Source organism: Triticum urartu, chromosome 5A (assembly GCF_056163025.1).
Source record: "Triticum urartu cultivar PI428250 chromosome 5A, HENAU_Tu73, whole genome shotgun sequence".
In the NCBI taxonomy this organism is placed as follows: Eukaryota; Viridiplantae; Streptophyta; class Magnoliopsida; order Poales; family Poaceae; genus Triticum; species Triticum urartu.
Window position 1 is genome coordinate 5432557 of NC_141877.1, and position 19499 is coordinate 5452055.

The following is a 19499-nucleotide window of genomic DNA, read 5'->3' on the forward strand; positions in this document are numbered from 1 at the left end:
TTTGTGGGCCTGCATTGGAGATGCCTTTAGGGCCTATCTTGCCGACGCAGTGGCCGTGGTCATGACAGCAGGCGTCAAGCCGTCAAGGTCTTCACAACGCCACAACTATCCTTCCCTGTCTCCACCAAGTTCATAGGCAGTGCAACGGCGGCGGACCCGTGTGTTGCCACGAAACAACACATTTACGCACAGTGACATGTTTTTAGCAAGTAATATTAAAGATATCAAACAAACATGAAAGCTGCTCCAATAATCACTTATCATGTTAATGTGAGTAGAAATAACAAATAACAATGTTGAGATAGACAATTTAACAAAGAAAAAGGACACCAACCCCTTCTTACGTCCGTAATTCAAGAATAAACGGTCCTTTTCAGGGGTTTGTTATGCTCTCATCAAGAATGTCGTTTTCGACTTTAAAAAGAGTTTGAATTTCATATACAGTGCAGCTCTATTAAAAGTGCAAGAATAAGCGGGGCCTTTTCAGGCTTTTGTTATGCTCTCGATTTCACACAGATTCGCACATTCGATAATTACAATCTTATAAAAATGCAATTTAGTAGGAGTACTTCCAAGGGTAGAGGGGTTTGAGTTCTTTGCCAGCTTGCCTCTTGATTGAATACTCCTTGAGCTCCATTATCTTGTTCTTGTCCACATGTCCACATGACACAAGCAAAATCATAGCTTGGCTTCTTCTCAGTGGGCCCACGCTGTCAGTGACACACGGCGGCTAGTGGGTGTCACGTAGCTTACGTGGCAGCGTAAAGAGAGGTCCTTGAAGCCACCGAGCTAAAAAAAAGACATTATTTTCTTCCTCTTCTGTTCCGGCAGGGGCGGCGGCGATGGCGGCCAGGACGCGCGCGCGGACGCGGTGGTCGGCGCTGGCGGCGAGCGCGCTGATCCAGTGCTTCGCGGGCGGCAGCTACTGCTTCGGCGTCTACTCGCCGGCGCTCAAGGCGTCGCAGGGCTACGACCAGTCCGCGCTCGACGCCGTCGCCTTCTTCAAGGACGTCGGCGCCAACGTCGGGGTCCTCTCCGGCCTCCTCGCCGCGTGGGCGCCCGTGGGAGGGCGCCGACGCCCCTGGGTCGTCCTCCTCACCGGCGCCGCTCTCTGCGCCGCAGGGTACCTCCCCATGTGGCTCGCCGTCGCGGGTGTCGTGCCCGCCCCGCTCCCGCTCGTCTGCCTCTACATGCTGCTCGCCGCGCAGGCGCAGACCTTCATGAACACGGCCGATGTCGTCACCGCCGTCGAGAACTTCCCCGACCGCCGCGGCACCGTCATCGGCATCATGAAGGTACCTGCTGCCGATCGATCCCCTTACTCTGCTTTCAGTCTCTGCTCTGTTCCTCTGCATCAGTAATTTGCTCTGTGAGTTACAACAAGAAAACAATCCAAAGAAGCATGTGAAATCCACAGGCTCTGTCTGCTCCAATCGTACAAACCAAAAAGAGGCATGTGAAAGGATCTGTTTTGTTCCATTTTTATGTGGAGAAATCTGTTTTGGTGGCATACCACAGTGGCACAGTAGTACAGAGATTTATGCTGAAAGTAGTCAAGGAGAGTAATTTTGATGCAACACAACCTTAGAGACAAACAGTTCTAGAGAAGTACAATTCATCCAGCACAACCATTCTGGGAATCCTTGCTCCCTGGGAGGCAGCATCACAGGTTCTAGAAAAGTACAGTTGTGTAGGTACAGGAACTGTTTCATAATAATGTTTTCTGGTCCAGATACATCAGAGAGGCAATAATGCAGTGTTCATTCGCTGGCCTCGTCCTTTACCTACCACACCAGGTGGAGCTATCATTTTTGTCTTAATTGCCCGAACTTTCAGTGTTATTGTCTTCAGTTCCCGCCTAACTGTATTCATAACTCTGATGATGTGAACTTGTGTGGATCCAACATTGCACACACTTTATTTTCTCAATAATCCCAACCTACACTCTGTTTCGCAGTTTATGACATCGATTCATCTGTTTAATTTCCAAACAGGGTTTTCTAGGCTTGAGCGGCGCAATACTGGTCCAAGTACAGCGCACTCTCCATATTGATCCCGGCAGTTTCATACTTATGCTGGCAATACTACCCACAGCCATCGCGTTGCTGCTCATGTACTTTGTCGACGTCCACAGCGCTCATCAGCGGTACAACAAGAAGTTCCTCGATGCTTTCTCTCTCATGGCCGTTACTGTTGCTGGGTTCCTGATGGTTGTCATAATCTGCGACCAAGTTTTCATGATAAGTTCAGCTGGGCAGAGTGTTTGCTTCGCGATACTCTTGCTGCTGATCATGTCTCCAGTGGCTATTGTTGTAAGGGCTCAGAGGTCCGAATCGAAGCAGCGAGAAGAACCAACGTCGGAAGAACAAACTGGTTTACTTCTTCATGAGGAAACGGCGCAGCAGGATTCAGAGAACGCCAGCTCTAGCACACCGCTTGTGGGATCTAATAATCAGGACATGTCGTCGGACAAAGCAGAGAACCTGAACGTGGTGCAGGCCATGTGCAAACTCGACTTCTGGCTGCTCTTCCTTGCGATGGCCTGCGGAATGGGCTCGGGGTTGGCCACGGTGAACAACATCAGCCAGATCGGGGGCTCTCTGGGCTACACGAGCAGGGAGACCAGCACTCTGGTGTCCCTATGGAGCATCTGGAACTTCTCAGGGAGGTTCGGCGCAGGCTACGTCTCCGACCACTTCCTCCGGTCGCGAGGACTGGGCAGGCCTTTCTTCATAGCAGCGACGCTTCTGGTCATGGGTGTAGGCCATGCCATCATCTCCTCCGGTTTCCACGCGTCACTCTACGTCGGCTCGGTCCTTGTCGGCTTGTGCTACGGGTCTCAGTGGGCTTTGATGCCGAGCATAACTTCAGAGATATTCGGGCTAAACCATTTCGGCACCATCTTCAACACAGTGGCCGTCGCGAGCCCTGTTGGCTCTTACATCCTCTCGGTGCGCGTGGTTGGGTTCATTTATGACAAGGAGTCACCGCAAGGTGAGCTTGCCTGTGCCGGTAAGCACTGCTTCGCACTCTCCTTCCTGATCATGTCATGCGTCTGTGTCTTCGGGTCTGCCGTAGCATTTGTATTGTTCATCAGAACAAGGAAGTTTTATAGACGGGTTATATATGCCAGACTGCTCCCTTTTGTAGATAAATGAGGAAATGTATATATACAAACCATGCTCAGTTTTCCTGTATCTTTTATATAGTAGTAACAATATCATGTTAGCATTTGGTATTGTAGCACTCTCTTTAGATAGCAACAATACAATGGTCACTTCCTGTGTTAATAAGCAAATGAAAAAGAAACCAATATTTGTATTTCAGTTGAGTGACACATACTTATCGGGAAAAAAGCTGAGTGATACATACTCCCTCCGTAAAGAAATATATGAGCGTTTAGATCACCAAAGTAGTGATCTAAATACTCTTATATTTCTTTATAGAGGGAGTACTTTACAGGAGTTGTGCTCTTACAGCAATACCATGTTAGCATTAGGTATTGTAGCCTCCGTCCCAAAATAAGTGTCTTGGTTTTAGTTCAAATTTGAACTAAAACCGCTTCACTTATTTTGGGACGGAGGTATTATATAGCAACATTATAATGGCAATTTCTCTGAGAAGAGAAATCAATATTATTTATTTATTTTACTCCAGTTGAGTGATACATATTTTATTTGAACAAACACTGCATCTGTTTGTGTCTGTAAGGGAGCACTAGTTTACATGTTCACTCTGATCCTGTAACTCTACTCGTCACCTTGATTGATGTCTCCGTTGGCTACCTCTGATGTTTTTCCTTCCCTTCGTCTTTCTTCGCCTCTCCCTCCTTTATCTCCTTGGCTTTCTTCACTTCAGCCTCCTTGGCCTCCTCTTCCTCCTTCGCCTTTGCCGCTCCTGCGTCCTCCTTGGCCTGCTTGAGCGCCTCGATGAGTCCTGCCAAGCACACATCAGGGTCCCTCCTTTTCTTCTTGGACATGGGCATCAGGTTCTCCGCCACATCAGCAGGCGACATATCGATTTCCTCGAGCAGCTGCTGGATCTCGCCGAACAGCTCATGCTCAACGATGTCCATGTAGTTCTTGGCGAGCACCGTGAAGCCCTCGAAGCGACAGTAGGACATCTCTATGTGCTTGTCCATCCTGCCCCGCCGGATCAGTGCGGGGTCCAGCTTCTCCTTGTGATTGGTCGTGAAGATGATAATCTGCTCACCCCCGCAGGCCGACCACAGCCCGTCGATGAAGTTGAGCAGGCTAGAGAGCGTCACTCTTCTCTGGCTCCATTGATAGCTTGGATCTGTCATCGTCATCAGAATCCTTATCGCCAGAGGCCTTCTTGTCCTTGCGGTGTTTTTCGGTGAGGTCGGCGGAGCAGTCGATGTCTTCTATGATGATGATGGATTTGCCTGTTGTCGCAATGAAGAGCTTCCACAGCTCGGTGTTGTTCTTGACGGCCGTGAGTTCAAGGTCGTAGACGTTGTAGTCGAGGAAATTGGCCATGGCGGCGATCATAGTGGACTTGCCAGTGCCAGGAGGACCGTATAGGAGGCACCCACGCTTCCATGCCTTGCCGACTTTTGCATAATACTCCTTGCCCTCCTGGAAGGCCATGAGGTCGTTGATGATGGCCTCCTTCTGATCGGGGTCCATGGCAAGCGTGTCGAACGTCGCTGGGTGCTCGAATGCGATGTGGCTCTAGACGCTCTTGGCCCGGTAAGGGTTCCAGCTACCGCCGGCGTTGTTAGTGAAGAGGCGGCGCTGGCGGTTTTTGACGGTGACGGCACGGCCCTTGCTGAGGATAAATGGTAGGTAGAAGCCGACAACGAGTTCACGGTGTCGCCTGTGAAAGACGACCCGGTAGAAGCGCTTCTCATCCTGGCTGGGGTATATGCTGATGACGTTGGCCTTGGATTGCTGCTTGGAGGCATACCACCAGAGTGTGGTTCCGGAGAAGTCATCGGTGACCTCCTCGTGGTCATCGACAGCGATTTGGAGGTTCTTGCTGTCCTTGCCGAGCTCGGCCTTGAGCCTCCATGCATGGCGAGCACAGGCATCGCTCACGTAGGCCTCGACAGCGAGAAAAAATTCGCTACGCTGGAATCGCTTGGCGCCGTACTCGGAGATGGTGATCTCGTGGTAAGGGTTGAAGTTGGCAGCAATCTTGGCTGCCCGGGTGGTGAGGAAGAGGCGGAGGGTGTCGGGGACGTGGTTCTGCACCATGGACCATAAGAAGATGGCGCTCGCCACCGCCGATCCAAACCATGGCAACCACTCCGCCATGGGCGCCATGGCTGGACCTCTTGATATTGTGTCTTGAGGCTTTCTTGTTGGAATGCTATAGGTCGATCTGCACTGGAAGCGCCTGCATATGTGTATATATAATGCTGGAGAGTTGTGGGTGATCTACTTAAGTTGACCTGAGTCTTCGTGCCCGTCTTCGTTTTTGTTGTCGTCATCGGAGCATGTTCGACTTTGCCTTTGTCGTCATCGGATCAGATTTGTGTTCTTCTTTGCCGTTGTCGGAGCAGGTGAGGAGGAGCTGTCAGAGCAGAGAAGAATCTACAGCATGGAAAAATCCTGTGGATTACCTTTGCCCAGTACGTTTGAGACAGGGGAGAGGTTGGCATTTCGTATTGTAGCTATTCCATACATACACAGGAATTATCATCATTATTATTCTTGTTGAGGGATACATATTTTGTTTTGTGCCCCCATTTGCCTTTCTCCTTGGCTTCACACTCTCCTTCATGATCATGGTGTGTGTCGTACCGCTCGTATTGTTCGTCGGGACGAGCATGTTCTATAGGCAGGTCATATACGCCAGAATGCTGTCTTTCGTAGTGAAGTGAGGAAAATGTTCGCTGTGTACTTGCAACAGTATCATGTTAGAATTATGCATCTGGTATCAGTTATATTAACTTTCTAAAGGTAACTTCCCGTGTGAATTAACCATTGAGAAGAGAAAGCAAAACCATTTTATTCCAGCTGAGTGATACATAATTTATTTGAACAAACACTATACATCCTTTTTGTTGTTGTAAGCGAGCACTAGTGAGCAAGCAAACTTGTTTGATGTCTTGGTTGGCTACCTGGCTTCCTGGCACGTTTTTTCTTTCATTTGTCTTCCTTGGGTTCCTCTTTCTCCTTGGCTTTCTTTGCTTCTGCCTCCTCTTCCTCCTTCGCCTTTGCCGCTGCCGCAGCCTCGACGGCGTCTTTCTTGGCCTGTTTGAGCGCCGCAATGAGGCCTGCCAAGCACATGTTCGGGTCCTTCTTTTTCTTCTTTGACACGGGCATCAGGTTCTCTGCCACGTCGGCTGGTGACATGTCGGTCTCTTCGAGTAGCTGCTGGATCTCGCCGAACAACACATGCTCAACGATGTCTAGGTAGTTCTTGGCGAGCACCTTGAAGCCCTCGAAGCGGCAATAGGACATCTCGATGTGCTTGTCCATCCTACCCCGCCGGATTAGCGCCGGGTCCAGCTTCTCCTTATGGTTGGTGGTGAAGATGATGATCCGCTCACCGCCGCTTGCCGACCATAGCCCGTCGATGAAGTTGAGTAGGCCTGAGAGCGTCACCTTGCTTTCATCGTCCTTCTGTGGCTCCGTCGGGTCCGCTTCATATTCATTGTCAGAGTCCTTGTTACTCGAGGCCTTCTTGCCCTTGCGGCGCTTACCAGTGAGGTCAATGGAGCAATCGATGTCCTCGATGACGATGATGGATTTGCTTGTCATCTCGATGAAGAGCTTTCGCAGCTCGGTATTGTTCTTGACCGACGTAAGCTCGAGGTCGTAGACGTCGTAATCAAGGAAATTGGCCATGGCGGCGATCATTGTGGACTTGCCGGTGCCGGGCGGGCCGTACAATAGGTACCCCCGCTTCCATGCCTTGCCGACCTTTGTGTAGTACTCCTTGCCATCCTTGAACGCAATGAGGTCGTCCATGATGGCCTCCTTTTGGTCAGTGTCCATGGCAAGCGTGTCGAACGTGGCCGGGTGTTCAAACTTAACATAGTCCCAGACGCTATTGCGAAGGTAGCGCCTCCGTCTACCACCGCAGTTGGTGAAGAGGCGGCGCTGGCGGTTCTTGACGATGACGGTGCGGCCCTTGGCGAGGACGAAGGGCAAGTAGGAGCCGACCACGAGGTCACGGTGGCTCCTGTGGAAGACGACCTGGTAGAAGCGTCTCTCGTCCTCGCCAGGGTAGAAGCTGATGACATTCCCCTTGGAATGCTTCTTGGAGGCATACCACCAGAGAGTCACACCAGAGAACTCATCGGTGACCTCCTCATGGTCGTCCACGGAGACCTGCAGGTTACTGCTGTCGCTCCCGAGCTCGGCCTTGAGCCTGCGGGCGCGGCGGGCGCACGCGTCGCTGAGGTAGGCCTCGACGGCGTAGAAGAACTCGCTTTGCTGAAAGCGCTCGGCGCTGTTCTCCAAGATGGTGATCTGAAGGTAGGGGCTGAAGCAGGCGGCGAGCTTGGCGGCCCAGGAGGTGAGGTAGAGGCGGAGGGTGACCGGGACGTGGTTCTGCACCATGGACCAGAGGAAGATGATGCTGGCCATGGCCGACCCCAACCCCGCCCATCTCTCCACCATCGCCACCATGGCTGGCTAGCTCTCTTCTTGCTAATGTAACGCTGGAGATTTGTGTGTGTAGTGTATATATAGTTCCTGAGTTCTGGGTGCTGATTTACTTAAGTAGACTTAGGGGCGACCGGTGGTCGTTGTGGTCGATCGTCGGAGCAGGTGAAGATGAGCTATCAAACCCGGGTAACTTCATGCGCGCATGGAAAAAATGCAGAACTTGGTCGACCGGTGGTCGTTGTGGTCGTCGGAGCAGGTGAAGATGAGCTATCAAAGCCGGGTGACTTCATGCGCGCATGGAAAAAATGCAGAACTTGGTTGCTTCCGGATTTGGGTTGCTTAATCAATTAATTAATGAAGGAGCAGGGTAGGTTCCGATTGCTAATTGCGTATTCTGTCACTGTCATGCGTAGTGTCGATATTGTGTTGGTGAAATTGTAGGGAAGCTTCTTATGCCACGTTTAGGTTTAATTCCCTATAGAAAAACTGGTTAGCATTTTGTTGTAGGTAAAGCGAATGGGTCTTGTTAGCATTTTGTATAGTTTTGCCGGAAATATTACAAATGAGAGATGAAACAAATATCTATAGACTACCTGTTGCCGCTTGAATTTGTATCCTTGTGTGCACGAAATGACTCCCTCTCCTCCCCGCCCCCGCTCCCCCTCGGGCGAAGCGCCGCCGCCGCCATTAAAGCACAATCTACGGCTTCCCACCCACCCCCACACCGCACCGAGCTCTCCCCGCTCCAAATCCACAGCTGAGAAGACGTATGGCTGGAGCGCGACGCCGCGGGATGCGGGTTCGCCGGCTTGTGCCGGCGACACGGGTTGCGGAGCCGCGGGCACTTCCGCCTCCAGTTGCGGCACCGCTGCCCGAGATCGATCCGCTCTCGCCGGAGGCTCGCTGAGAGATGAGGCGGGTGGTGATGGAGCGCTTCCCCGACCGCGACGAGTGGGGGGAGATCCACATGCATATCCTCCGCCACGCGAACTTCGTCGAGCGTGCGTGATTCATCGGAGACGACGACTGCGAGGATATGGAGCTTCTCTTCTGGGCAATTCAGGAGGCGGAATCATCAGATCCGCGGCAGGCCGCCCGCTGGGAGAACTTCAGGACGGCGAACCCCTCAAGGCTCAACATCAGGCCGCCGTCGTGGGAGGGGATCGCCAGGATCCCACCGGAGTTCCTCCCTGCGGGGACCGTATGGCCTCCGCGTCGTCAGTAAATCGCCTTCCCCGACAGATGCAGACACATCAACGAGCCATTGATCCTCCCCCGTGGCCTGGTGAGCTTGGTTTGCGTTTCCGTGCTAATCCAGCTCTTAAGGCTAAACTAAGGGATTTTCGATTGCGCCGCCGGGGGATGCATGAGGTTGTGTGTTCGATTGAACAGTTTGATTCGGTTCCTAGCGAGTTAGTTCAGGATTTGGGGATAAATTCGGGGGTTCTCCCTCTTGTTCCTCGAGGCAATAAGGAAGCTGTGGCTGCTTCTGCGGCGGGCGAGACCTCGTCGGAGGTTTTTTCCAGCGAGGGACTTGGCCAGGTTGTAAATCCCGTCCCAGCCTCTGGAACGGGATCTCTGTGTCATTCCCACGGGGTGAGTCCAGCCTTGCCTGGGCCCACGGTCAAGTTGCGTGTCGTTGGGGAGAAAGCGGAAAGAACGAGGGGATTACGTAAAGTCGAATCCCTAGAAAACGTTGAGGAGCACTTTGGCCAGCTCTGGCTCATTCCCTCCCCCCCTCGTCGCCGCCCCCCTAGAAACCCTACCTCTCAACCTCAAGACCACCAAAAATCCGGGTTCCTTTGCTGGATCCGGAGAGACCTCATTGAGAACAAAGCCTTTTCAGCTGCGGATTGTTTTCCTACAACCCGTCGGCCGTTCGATCCACCTCCCAGACTAATCAAAGTTGCTCGTGAGGGGATTGGCCCTGGTTCCATCTCCTTCGCCGAGGCTGTTAAGCATGGGGTGAAGATGGCAGATCGTCGTGCCGGGGGAAGCAGCCACCCTGCTGGCCCGATCAAAGGGGCCGGGCAGAAGCCTGCCGCGCCTGCTGGTAGGAAACCAGCGATGCCTGCTACAAAAGAGCAGGCTCCTGCTCCCAAGCCTACCAGATCCACAGCTTCTACCGCTGGATCTGCTCAGGTACAGTCGTCCCAATCTGTGGAGGTTGAGGTGGAACAAGTTCTTGACCCTAAGTATAAGGACATGATTTGTTTTAACTGTGGTGGACCGGGACATTATGTTGGGAATTGTGTGAAGCCGAAGGCCTGCTTTATCTGTCAGCAGAATCGTAATGTCAACAATTGTGCAGCGTGGTCTAAGGTCCAACCTACTGCTGCCTTCTTTGGTAGTGGAGCTCAAGGTCTTGGTTTTTACCATGTTGATGTCCCTGTTGCAAATGAGTCCAATTGGTTGAACTTCCAGAACTGTGCAGTGGTTAACATCTTGAAAGGGGAAGTGGATGGTACTAAACTGAGGGAATTACTATCTGCTACATTCTGTAAAAATAAACATTGGCCTTGGCAAATCAGAGGTTTATCTAGTAAGACCTTTTTGGTCAGGTTTCCTCCCTGGAAGAAAGTGGAAGATCTTATTGAGTTGCCTGGGTTCTCCCTGCCACAGGATGTTAATGTGACTCTAACTGAATGGAAGGGTGCGTGCGAGCCATTTGGTGAGTTGATTGAAGCTTGGGTTTTGATTGAAGGGATTCCTCCAAAGTGGTGCACTTGGAAAGTGTTTGCTCAGATTGCCTCATTGTTTGGGGCCCTTACATATGTGGATTGGAATGGGATGTTCAGGACTTTTTTTGAGAATGTCAGAGTCAAGATTGCCTGCAGAGACCCCACCAAAATTCCTTTTGAAAGACTGATTGAGATGAAGAAGAAGTTGTTTCTACTTGGCTTTACTGTGGAAGGTTTTGAACAAACATGTGGGGCTGATTCTGTCATTGATGTAGATGGGGATGAAGATGATTTTGAGGAAGAGGGAAAGGATGAGGAGGATCAGACAGAAAGGCATGAAGGAACACAGGGTGATCATGTTTCTGATGGGTCAGGAGGTGGTGACCTAGATATTGATGAGCTGGACAAGGCCAATTTCTCATCTAAACATAACTCTTCAAAAAGGTCTGGTGGTCAGGGGGTGGTGGATGCATCCATGAATGATAATATTGACACTGACCAGGAGGCATTTATTCTGGAATGTGCTGTGACAAAAGTCAACCTTGAGGGTTCATCTTCTGATGGACATGGATATGCCCATGAGCATATGAGTAAGATTACAATGCAAGACCTGAACTATGGAGAAAAAAAGAAGAATGCTATCTACAAAACTCCTACTCCAACCAAGAAAGACTCTGTCAGTATGACTCTTGAGAAGAATACTGAGAATATGGAATATTGTGAGGATCTGTTAAGGTCAGTGGACATGTGTGTCTCTGAAGATGAGGAAACAGAAGATGAGTTGGGGGTTCTCCCTCCTGAGGCTGTCCAAATTCTCCAAAGAGAAACATGGAAGAGATCTCTGCTGGAATCATTTGCTCAAGTTAAAGGTGTGGAGGCTGGTCATGGAAACAAGTCAAGATGGGGGCCTGTTGTTGCTAAAAGACCTGCTACCAGAGGCCATGGCAATGTTAACATCATGGAAAAAGCTGCAGCATATAAAAGAAAGAAGAATCTGGAAATCCCACCCACGTTCAAAGGTAAATCCTTCTCTACTATGGATAAAAACATTCTTGCTAATCAGATGAGTCAAATGAATTTGGTGATTGGGGGGGGGGATGACATTCAAAAAATCTATACTATTGATGAGATGATAGAGGTAGAAAAGGAGAGGTGTTTGGTTTTTGCCAACAATAACCCTGAAATTGTGCTACCTAATAACCTTGATTTTGATGCCAGTGAATTGGTTAGTACACCTAATGGTGCCCCTCTCCTGGAACCAGTGGGCACTGCTGATGCTTCTAGGGGAACACCAATGGTTCTAACTAAAGTTAAGCCTTGTGGCTTGTCCCATCCATTCAAAATTAATTAGATGATAGGGCTTATTTGGAACATTAGAGGTTTAGGGCAGCATGGGAAGATTCAGTGCCTATGTGATACTATTACTAAATCTAATCCTAATTTTATTGGTTTTCAAGAAACTAAGAGAGAAATTATTTCTGAGGGTTTCCTCAAGTCTATAGATAAATTTGACAATTTTGTGTGGCACTTCCTGCCAGCTGATAATACTGCAGGAGGGATCCTTGTGGGTCTCAAATTTTTTTGCTTTGAAGTGGTTGGTTTTATTAATCAGAAGTTTTCCATTATTGCTACTGTTAAGAATAAATCTGATGGATTCGTTTGGCAGTTGGTGTTGGTCTATGGATCTGCTTACCCTGAATTTAAGATTGACTTTATCACTGAGTTACATGATACTATAGCTAATGCTTCTTATCCTGTTATGATCTGTGGAGATTTTAATTTGGTTAGAAATGATAAGGATAAGAGTAGTGGTTTGGTTAATCAACAAACTGTCTTCTTGTTTAATGATTGGATCAATAGGTGGGCATTGATGGAGATTTCTATCTCCAATAGGGTGTTTACTTGGTCTAACAACCAGGTTTCCCCTGTTTTTGCTGTACTGGATAGAGTCTTCATTTCTGTGAGCTGGGATACACATTTTCCTTTTTCTACCCTAATGACTCTTCCCAGGGTGGGGAGTGATCATGCTCCCTTGGTCCTGGATACTGGTGCCAGAGCCCCAACCACCCCCAAACCATTTAGGTTTGAGAAGTGGTGGCTCTCACAGCCGGACTTTCATCAAATGGTGATGGAAGCCTGGAATTCCGTGTCTTCAGACAAATCCTCTGCTGATAATTGGATGCTTAAGACTAGGAATCTCAGAAAGAAAATCAAAGGGTGGAGTATTAATAGGGAAGCTGGTCTTAAAAAGAAGAAGAAGGCACTCCTTCTGGAGTTTGATATTTTGGATCTCATGTCTGAAAACCATCAACTATCTGTTACTGAGTATGATAGGATGAAAGAGATTAAGAAAGAGCTAGATGAATTGTGGAAGAAAGAGGAAACTGCCCTTTGGTAGAGGTCCAGAGATAGAAAAATTCTAGAAGGTTATAGGAATAATGCTTATTTTCATGCACTGGCTAATCACAGACATAGAAAGAACCATCTGGCTGAGTTGGAGAGTCCTAATGGTGTGGTCACTTCGACCAGTGAGATGCTTGAGGTGGCTACCTCTTTTTATAAAAAGCTATTTGCCTTTGAACCCAGACCTGATATCCATTTGGATAGTAACTTCTGGTCTGAGGACGAAATGGTTAGCGCTGATGATAGAGAGTGCCTAGAGAGACCATTCTCTGAGGAGGAAATTAAGCAAGCTGTGATGTCTTCTTATGCTAGTGGTGCCCCTGGCCCTGATGGTCTGTCCTTTTTATTTTACCAAACCTTTTGGGACTTGATTAAGAAAGACTTTATGTGGATGGTTAGAGACTTTGAAAGAGGTACCCTTGATTTATATAAGCTCAACCATGCCATTATTACTCTTATTCCCAAAATCCCTAGGGCTAGAGACATGAAGAATTTCAGGCCCATTAGCCTTAGTAATTGTGCTGTTAAGATTTTTTCTAAAGCTATGACCACTAGGGCCTCCCCCTTGTGTGACAAGCTAATATCTTCTAATCAAACTGCGTTTATCAAAGGGAGATTCATCTTGGAAAGTGTGGTTATGGCTCATGAGGTCATTCATGAAGTTCATAGGTCTGGGACTGCTGGCTTGATTCTTAAATTAGACTATGAGAAAGCCTATGATAGAGTTAGTTGGGATTTCTTAAAAAAGATGCTTCTTTCTAGAGGCTTTGGTAATAAATGGGTGGATTGGGTGATTTCCACCATACATCAAAGCACTTTTCAAGTTAGGATTAATGACTCTAATGGTCCCCAGTTCTCTGGGGGAAAAGGCTTGAAACAGGGTGACCCTCATTCACCCCTTCTTTTTAATTTGGTTGCTGATGTGTTTTCAAAAATGCTTCAAAAGGCTACTAGTTTTGGTTTGATTCGTGGGCTTCTTCCACAAGCCTTCCCTGGTGGTGTGGTCAGCCTGCAATATGCTGATGACACCATCTTATTTTTAGAGAATTCGCTGGATTATGCTAAGAACTTGAAGTGGATTCTCTCATGCTTTGAAAATCTGTCTGGATTAAAAATTAATTTTCATAAGAGTGATTTGCATGCTATTAATATCTCTGAACAGTTGTCCAATGAATTTGCTCAAGTCTTCTGCTTCCAACTGGGGGATTTCCCCTTCAAATATTTAGGTGTCCCCCTTCACTTTAAAAAATTGAGGAGGGAGGACCTTCAACCCATTATTGATAGGATTATTAAGAACATTTCAGGCTGGTTGGGAAGATGTCTATCTTACAGAGGGAAATTTATATTGCTTACCACATGCATTGCTAGTATTAATTCCTGCTTATCTTATGTCTATTATGAAATTTCCCAAATGGGCAATTGATATGATTACTTCTCAAATGTCCCATTTCTTTTGGGGTAACATGGGGGATTCTCATAAATACCACCTTGCTAACTGGGGGCTGATTTCTAGAAAAAGGAGTTTGGTGGCTTGGGGGTACCCAATCTTAGAGAGTTTAACATGGCCCTCTTGGCATCGTGGGGTAAAAGATTGTATGATGAAAGGAACAGTGATTGGAAGAAATTGTTGAAATATAAATATAACACCACTTGCCCTAATTTTTTTAATACTAGGGTGGTTCTTGGTTCTCCATTCATGAAAAGTTTATCTTGGGCTCTTGCAGCTGCTAAGAATTTCTATAGATGGGTCCCGGGGGATGGGAACAGCATTGCCTTCTGGCATGACATTTGGACAGGAGATTGTTCTTTAAAAACTGCTTTTTGGGATCTTTACAGTATTTGCCAGCAGCAGGACTCTACCCTGGCTCAGGTCTGGGTGGATAGTGAGCTGCGGTTAACATTTAGGAGGTGTGTCACTGAAAATACACTAGCAAGATGGGAGGAACTCACCGAGATTGTTAAGACTGTTTGGCTGTCTGACTCTCCGGATCAACCTCTCTGGATGTTAGATTCTTCTAACAAATACTCTGTCAAATCCTTCTATAAGCTTATTAACTTTGGAGGGATTCCTTCTGTCATTAAAAATGATATATGGAAAATCAAAGTGCCGCCGAATATACATGTTTTTCTCTGGCTGGTTTACTACAACAAGAGTTTAACCAGAGATAACTTAGCTAAGCGTAGACATGTGGAGGACATGTCCTGTGTCTTCTGCTGTGAACCTGAATCTATCCAGCATCTATTTTTTGACTGCATTGTTGCTAAGTCTGTTTGGAGTTTAATTGCTGATATCTTTGTGATCGATGTTCCTAACTCTTTTGATCAATTATCTTCCTACTAGAAGAGAAGGAAGCATTATGAAGTCTTGAATATGGTTTCTGCTGCTGCCTTGTGGAGCTTATGGCGTATTCGGAATGATTTTGTTTTCCAGGGGCGAAGATGGCGAAGTATACGGTGTGTCTTGGACCTGTTGGGGGCGACGATCAAGAAATGGAAAATATTATGCTCAGAAGCTCAGGGTGCGCTACTTCTCCGGTGCTTAAGGCTGTTGGACCATCGAAGAGGGGAATTGCTTAGAATCGCCTGGAGGTGAAGAGGGAATAAAATGAGGAGGGGAGCTGGATCCATAGCTAGGGCTTTTGCTTTTACTGGTTATGCGTCTAGTTCCTGAACCTGTTCTGGTAAAAACTCCTGCTATAATAGGGTAGATCTACCTATGCTTGGGTTCTATATGTGGCAGCTACTCTCAGGCTGTTGCCGGGCGCTGTTAAACAGTCTTTGTGGTCGTTGGTTTTGCCTTGGCTTTCAATAAAAGTTGGGGCGGGGGGAAACCCCTTTCATTTCAAAAAGAAACAAATATCTATATAGGTAAGGGGGCACATATTACAAATGAGAGATGCAACACACAATTTCTCAGTTGAGAGTTTATATTTTTTGTGAACAAACACTGCATTTTCTTTTTGTACAAGCGGGCACTAGTGAACAAGCTCATTCTTTTTTCCTTGGCTTTCTTTCTTGATTTCACTTCACTTTGTCACCTTCCTTGATGTCTCCATTGGCTTCCTCTGCTGCTTTGTCCTTCCCTTTGTTTTCCTCCTTGGCTTTCTTCACCTCCGCCTCCTCTTTCTCCTTGGCTTTCTTTGCTTCAGCCTCCTTGGCCTCTTCTTCCTCCTTCGCCTTGGCCGCTGCTGCTGCCGCATCTTCCTTGGCCTGCTTGAGTGCCTTGACGAGGCCCGACAAACACAAATCAGGGTTCCTCTTTTTCTTCTTCGACATTGGCATCAGGTTCTCTGCAACGTCGGCGGGTGACATGTCGGTCTCCTCGAGCAGCTGCTGAATTTCTCCAAACAACTCATGCTTGATGACATCTAAGTAGTTCTTGGCGAGGACCTTGAAGCCCTCGAATCGGCAGTATGACATCTCGATGTGCTTGTCCATTCTTCCTCGACGGATCAGCGCCGGATCGAGCTTCTCCTTGTGGTTGGTGGTGAAGATGATGATCCGCTCACCCCCGCAAGCAGACCAAAGTCCATCAATGAAGTTGAGGAGGCCCGAGAGCGTCACCTTAGTGGCGTCGTCCTTCTCTGGATCCATCGGTAGCTTGGGTTTGCCATCATCGTCGGAGTCCTTGTCACTAGAGGCCTTCTTGTCCTTGCGGCGTTTTCCGGTGAGGTCGATCGAGCAGTCGATGTCCTCTATGACTATGATGGACTTGCCCGTGGTCTCAATGAAGAGCTTCCGCAGCTCGGTGTTGTTCTTGACAGCAGAGAGCTCGAGATCGTAGACGTCGTAGTCAAGGAAGTTGGCCATAGCGGCGATCATGGTGGACTTGCCGGTGCCGGGCGGTCCATAAAGGAGGTACCCGCGCTTCCACGCCTTGCCGACCTTTGCATAGTAGTCCTTGCTCTCCTGGAACGCCATGAGGTCGTCAACGATGGCCTCCTTCTCATCGGGGTGCATGGCGAGCGTGTCGAAAGTGGCAGGGTGCTCGAAGGCGACGTGGCTCCAGACGCTCTTGCTGCTGTAGGGGTTCCAGTTGCGGCTGGCGTTGTTGGTGAAGAGACGGCGCTGGCGGTTCTTGACGGTGACGGCACGGCCCTCGCCGAGCACGAAGGGCAGGTAGGAGTCGACGACGAGGTCGCGGTGGCGCCTGTGGAAGACGACCTTGTAGAAGCGCCGCTCGTCCTCGCCGGGGTAGAAGCTGATGACTTGGGCCCTGGACTGCCGCTTGGAGGCGTACCACCAGATGGTCGTGCCGGAGAAGTCGTCGGTGACCTCGTCGTGGTCGTCAACGGTGACTCGGATGTTCTTGCTGTCCTTGACGAGCTCGGCCTTGAGCTTGCGTGCGCGGCGGGCGCACGCATCGCTGAGGTAGGCCTCGACGGCGAGGAAGAAATCACTGCGCTGGAAGCGCTCGGCGCCGTACTCTGAGATGGTGATCTCAAGGTAGGGGTTGAAGCAGGCGGCGACCTTGGCGGCCCAGGCGGTGAGGTAGAGGCGGAAGGTGGGCGGTACGTAGTTCTGCACCACGGACCAGAGGAAGATGACGGTCGCCATGGCCGACCCGAACCCCGCCCACCTCTCCACCATCATTGCCGCCATTGCTGCAACTGGACCTCCTGTTGTTGTGTTTTGGGGTGGGTCTTGTCCCGATGGAAAGCTGTAACTCGTCCTGGACGCATATATATATAATGCCAATGATTCGTGTGGTGCTCTGCTTAGGTTGAAGCTAAGCAACGTGTAGTCGTCGTCGTTGTCGTCTTCGTCGTCGCCGTCTGCGTTGGAGCTGTCCAAGGAAATGGAGTTACTTAACTCTGAAGGCAGTGGCAATATCGGAATCGCCAAGCTCAGTCTAGCCAATCGTCGCTGTTTTTAGCTCATGGATTGCATCTCTGAGACTGACAGCCGAGTATAGAACAGAGACGAGGTAGACCGGCCGGTGACTTGTTCAGTCGTCGCCAATTCGAAGCATGCGTGACGGCATGGTGTTGGTGACTGCTGAGGATGGATGCATGACGTCATGTAATATTTACCGCAATAGTTCTATGTAAGTTAACTGAATTTGCATTGGAGCGGTCGATTTTTGCGAGAAAGGAAGGAGGAGGCAAGGCGCAGAACAGAGGCCGAGATGAGGGCGGCGCGGCGAGCGGCAGAGAGGTGCTGGGACCCCGGTGAGGCCGAGCCAGGAGCGAGTTGTAGCCCGTGATGACGTCTCGCCGCTGCGTATACGGAGGCCAGTTTGAGGGTTAGCAGGTGCGTGTGGTTGGTCTTTTCGTTTTGATTCCCCGCCGGATTAGACTGAGCCCTCGCCGTATGAGGTGACGGCACAGCGAGCGGCAGCAAGGCGGGTCATCGGAGCTGGGGGCGAGCGCTTGAGGAGGAATGGCGGCTGAAGGAAGAAGAATGAAGTGAGGCCATTGGAACTTAATATTCCAATGGAGTACAAACGGTCCAGAAAATCTATTGACCCAAAAAAATTTCAGGCAACTTACTGATAGTCGGTCCCAATATTTATCTTGGCATTTATTTTGCTAGATGACTTGCAACTATCTTTTTTTTCCTTTTTAATATGCCATCAACCTCAACCTCTGGCTACTCGATGGTGTGCATCGAGGCAGAGATAGCGTTGGCATGGAGTTGCGTGCGATGACAGCGGCGAGTATGGACCGAGTCTAAGACGGAGGCGAGAGTGGAGGATTTAGGTTGTGGTGAAGAGTTTAAAATTTGGGGTGGGACACCGGGGTCGGAGAAGAAACTCATTTCTCCGGTTAGAGGGTGGGAAGAGGAGGTGGCGGCGGTAATTAAGATAGTGTGGGTGGTGATTCAGTCAGATGAGGCATGCCTGGAGCTTGGAAGACAACCGACCGAGCAGGATAGGAGGAAGAGGATGAGAGAAGAGAAAATCAATAGTAATTTTAAATAAGAAAAAAGAGAGGTGATGTTTGCTATTGACACTAAGTGTCAACTTTGAGTCTGGGCCTAGAAATTTGACTTGGTATTTTGATGAGATAGAAATCCTTACTCAAATCTCTGCATATGGGCCGAAATTGGGAGCATATGGACCATAGGTTTTGTGTGTATCAAGTGGACCATGACCCCTAAGGAAAAGCAAATAGGCTGCTGTGAAGAAGAAGAAAAAGAATAGATCATGGGTAACAACTCAAACTAACACTACTAGGGAAAACTTTATACACAGAACATTAGCAGTAGCGCGGGTTAAAAACGCACGTTGGTGCTAATTAGCAGCAGCGTGGTGTTTTAAACCGCGTTACAGATACAGTTATAGCAGTAGCGCGCCCAAGTACAAAAGCGCTACTACTAAAATTCCCACGGCTTAGCCGATAGGCTACACATAGTAGTAGCGATCTACGTAGAACCGCGCTACCGCTACTTGTTTTGTAGCAGCGCGTTTACGAACAAAGGCGCTACTGCTAACAAAAATAAAATTAAATGGAAAGCAAATAAAAAAAAAGAAGGAATAGCAGTAGCGCTTATTAAGAAACGCGCTATAGCTACCGTAGCAGTAGCACACTTCCTGGAACGCACTACTGCTACTTTTAACTTAACCGCGCAGTTCGTTCTTCCCCCACGGCCACTTCCCCCAAATCCTACTCCTCCGCTGTCGCCGCCCTGCATCGCTGTCGGCCGCCGCGCGCGACCTGTCGCTCTTCGCACACCCTCGACGCCGCCCCGCCCCGACCGCGACCTCGACGCCGCCCCCGACCCCGACCTCGACGCCCCCCCCTACATCGCCGCCCTCCGCCGTGCGCCCACCGCCCCGACCCCGGCCCCGTCCCCGACCTCGACGCCGCGTGCCCCTCTCCCTATCTCC

General features: G+C 49.3%; 2 protein-coding genes and 2 pseudogenes across 3 annotated transcripts; 1 reads left to right on the plus strand and 3 right to left on the minus strand.

Moving 5' to 3' along the window:
* The first annotated feature begins 668 nt into the window (after positions 1-668).
* On the plus strand, positions 669-15583 carry LOC125506725 (protein NUCLEAR FUSION DEFECTIVE 4). Of its 2 annotated transcripts, XM_048671462.2 has the most exons (3): positions 669-1295; positions 1995-3012; positions 15099-15583. In XM_048671462.2, exons 1-3 carry the CDS (start codon positions 843-845, stop codon positions 15242-15244), a joined length of 1617 nt encoding a protein of 538 aa, XP_048527419.1. In that variant the 5' UTR covers positions 669-842; the 3' UTR covers positions 15245-15583. The 2 variants fall into 2 exon arrangements, with proteins under 2 accessions (XP_048527419.1, XP_048527418.1); XM_048671461.2 differs by lacking the exon at positions 15099-15583 and having other exon boundaries at positions 682-1295; positions 1995-3326.
* LOC125506727 (AAA-ATPase At3g28580 pseudogene) lies at positions 3464-5811 on the minus strand (annotated as a pseudogene).
* Positions 5952-7678, minus strand: LOC125506728 (AAA-ATPase ASD, mitochondrial pseudogene; annotated as a pseudogene).
* LOC125506726 (AAA-ATPase At3g28580) lies at positions 15565-17337 on the minus strand. The gene has a single exon (XM_048671463.2). The coding sequence runs from the start codon at positions 17267-17269 to the stop codon at positions 15689-15691; it is 1581 nt and encodes a 526-aa protein (XP_048527420.2). The 5' UTR covers positions 17270-17337; the 3' UTR covers positions 15565-15688.
* Between the last annotated feature and the right edge of the window lie 2162 nt (positions 17338-19499).

Bases quoted from the DNA above. Each gene is read 5' to 3' on its own strand.
- LOC125506726 (XM_048671463.2), bottom strand. From the start codon at position 17,269: ATGGCGGCAATGATGGTGGAGAGGTGGGCGGGGTTCGGGTCGGCCATG.
- LOC125506725 (XM_048671462.2), top strand. From the start codon at position 843: ATGGCGGCCAGGACGCGCGCGCGGACGCGGTGGTCGGCGCTGGCGGCG. The intron at 1,296-1,994 runs GTACCTGCTGCC...ATTTCCAAACAG, and splicing joins CCGTCATCGGCATCATGAAG to GGTTTTCTAGGCTTGAGCGG. The intron at 3,013-15,098 runs GTAAGCACTGCT...TTTGTTTTCCAG, and splicing joins AGGTGAGCTTGCCTGTGCCG to GGGCGAAGATGGCGAAGTAT.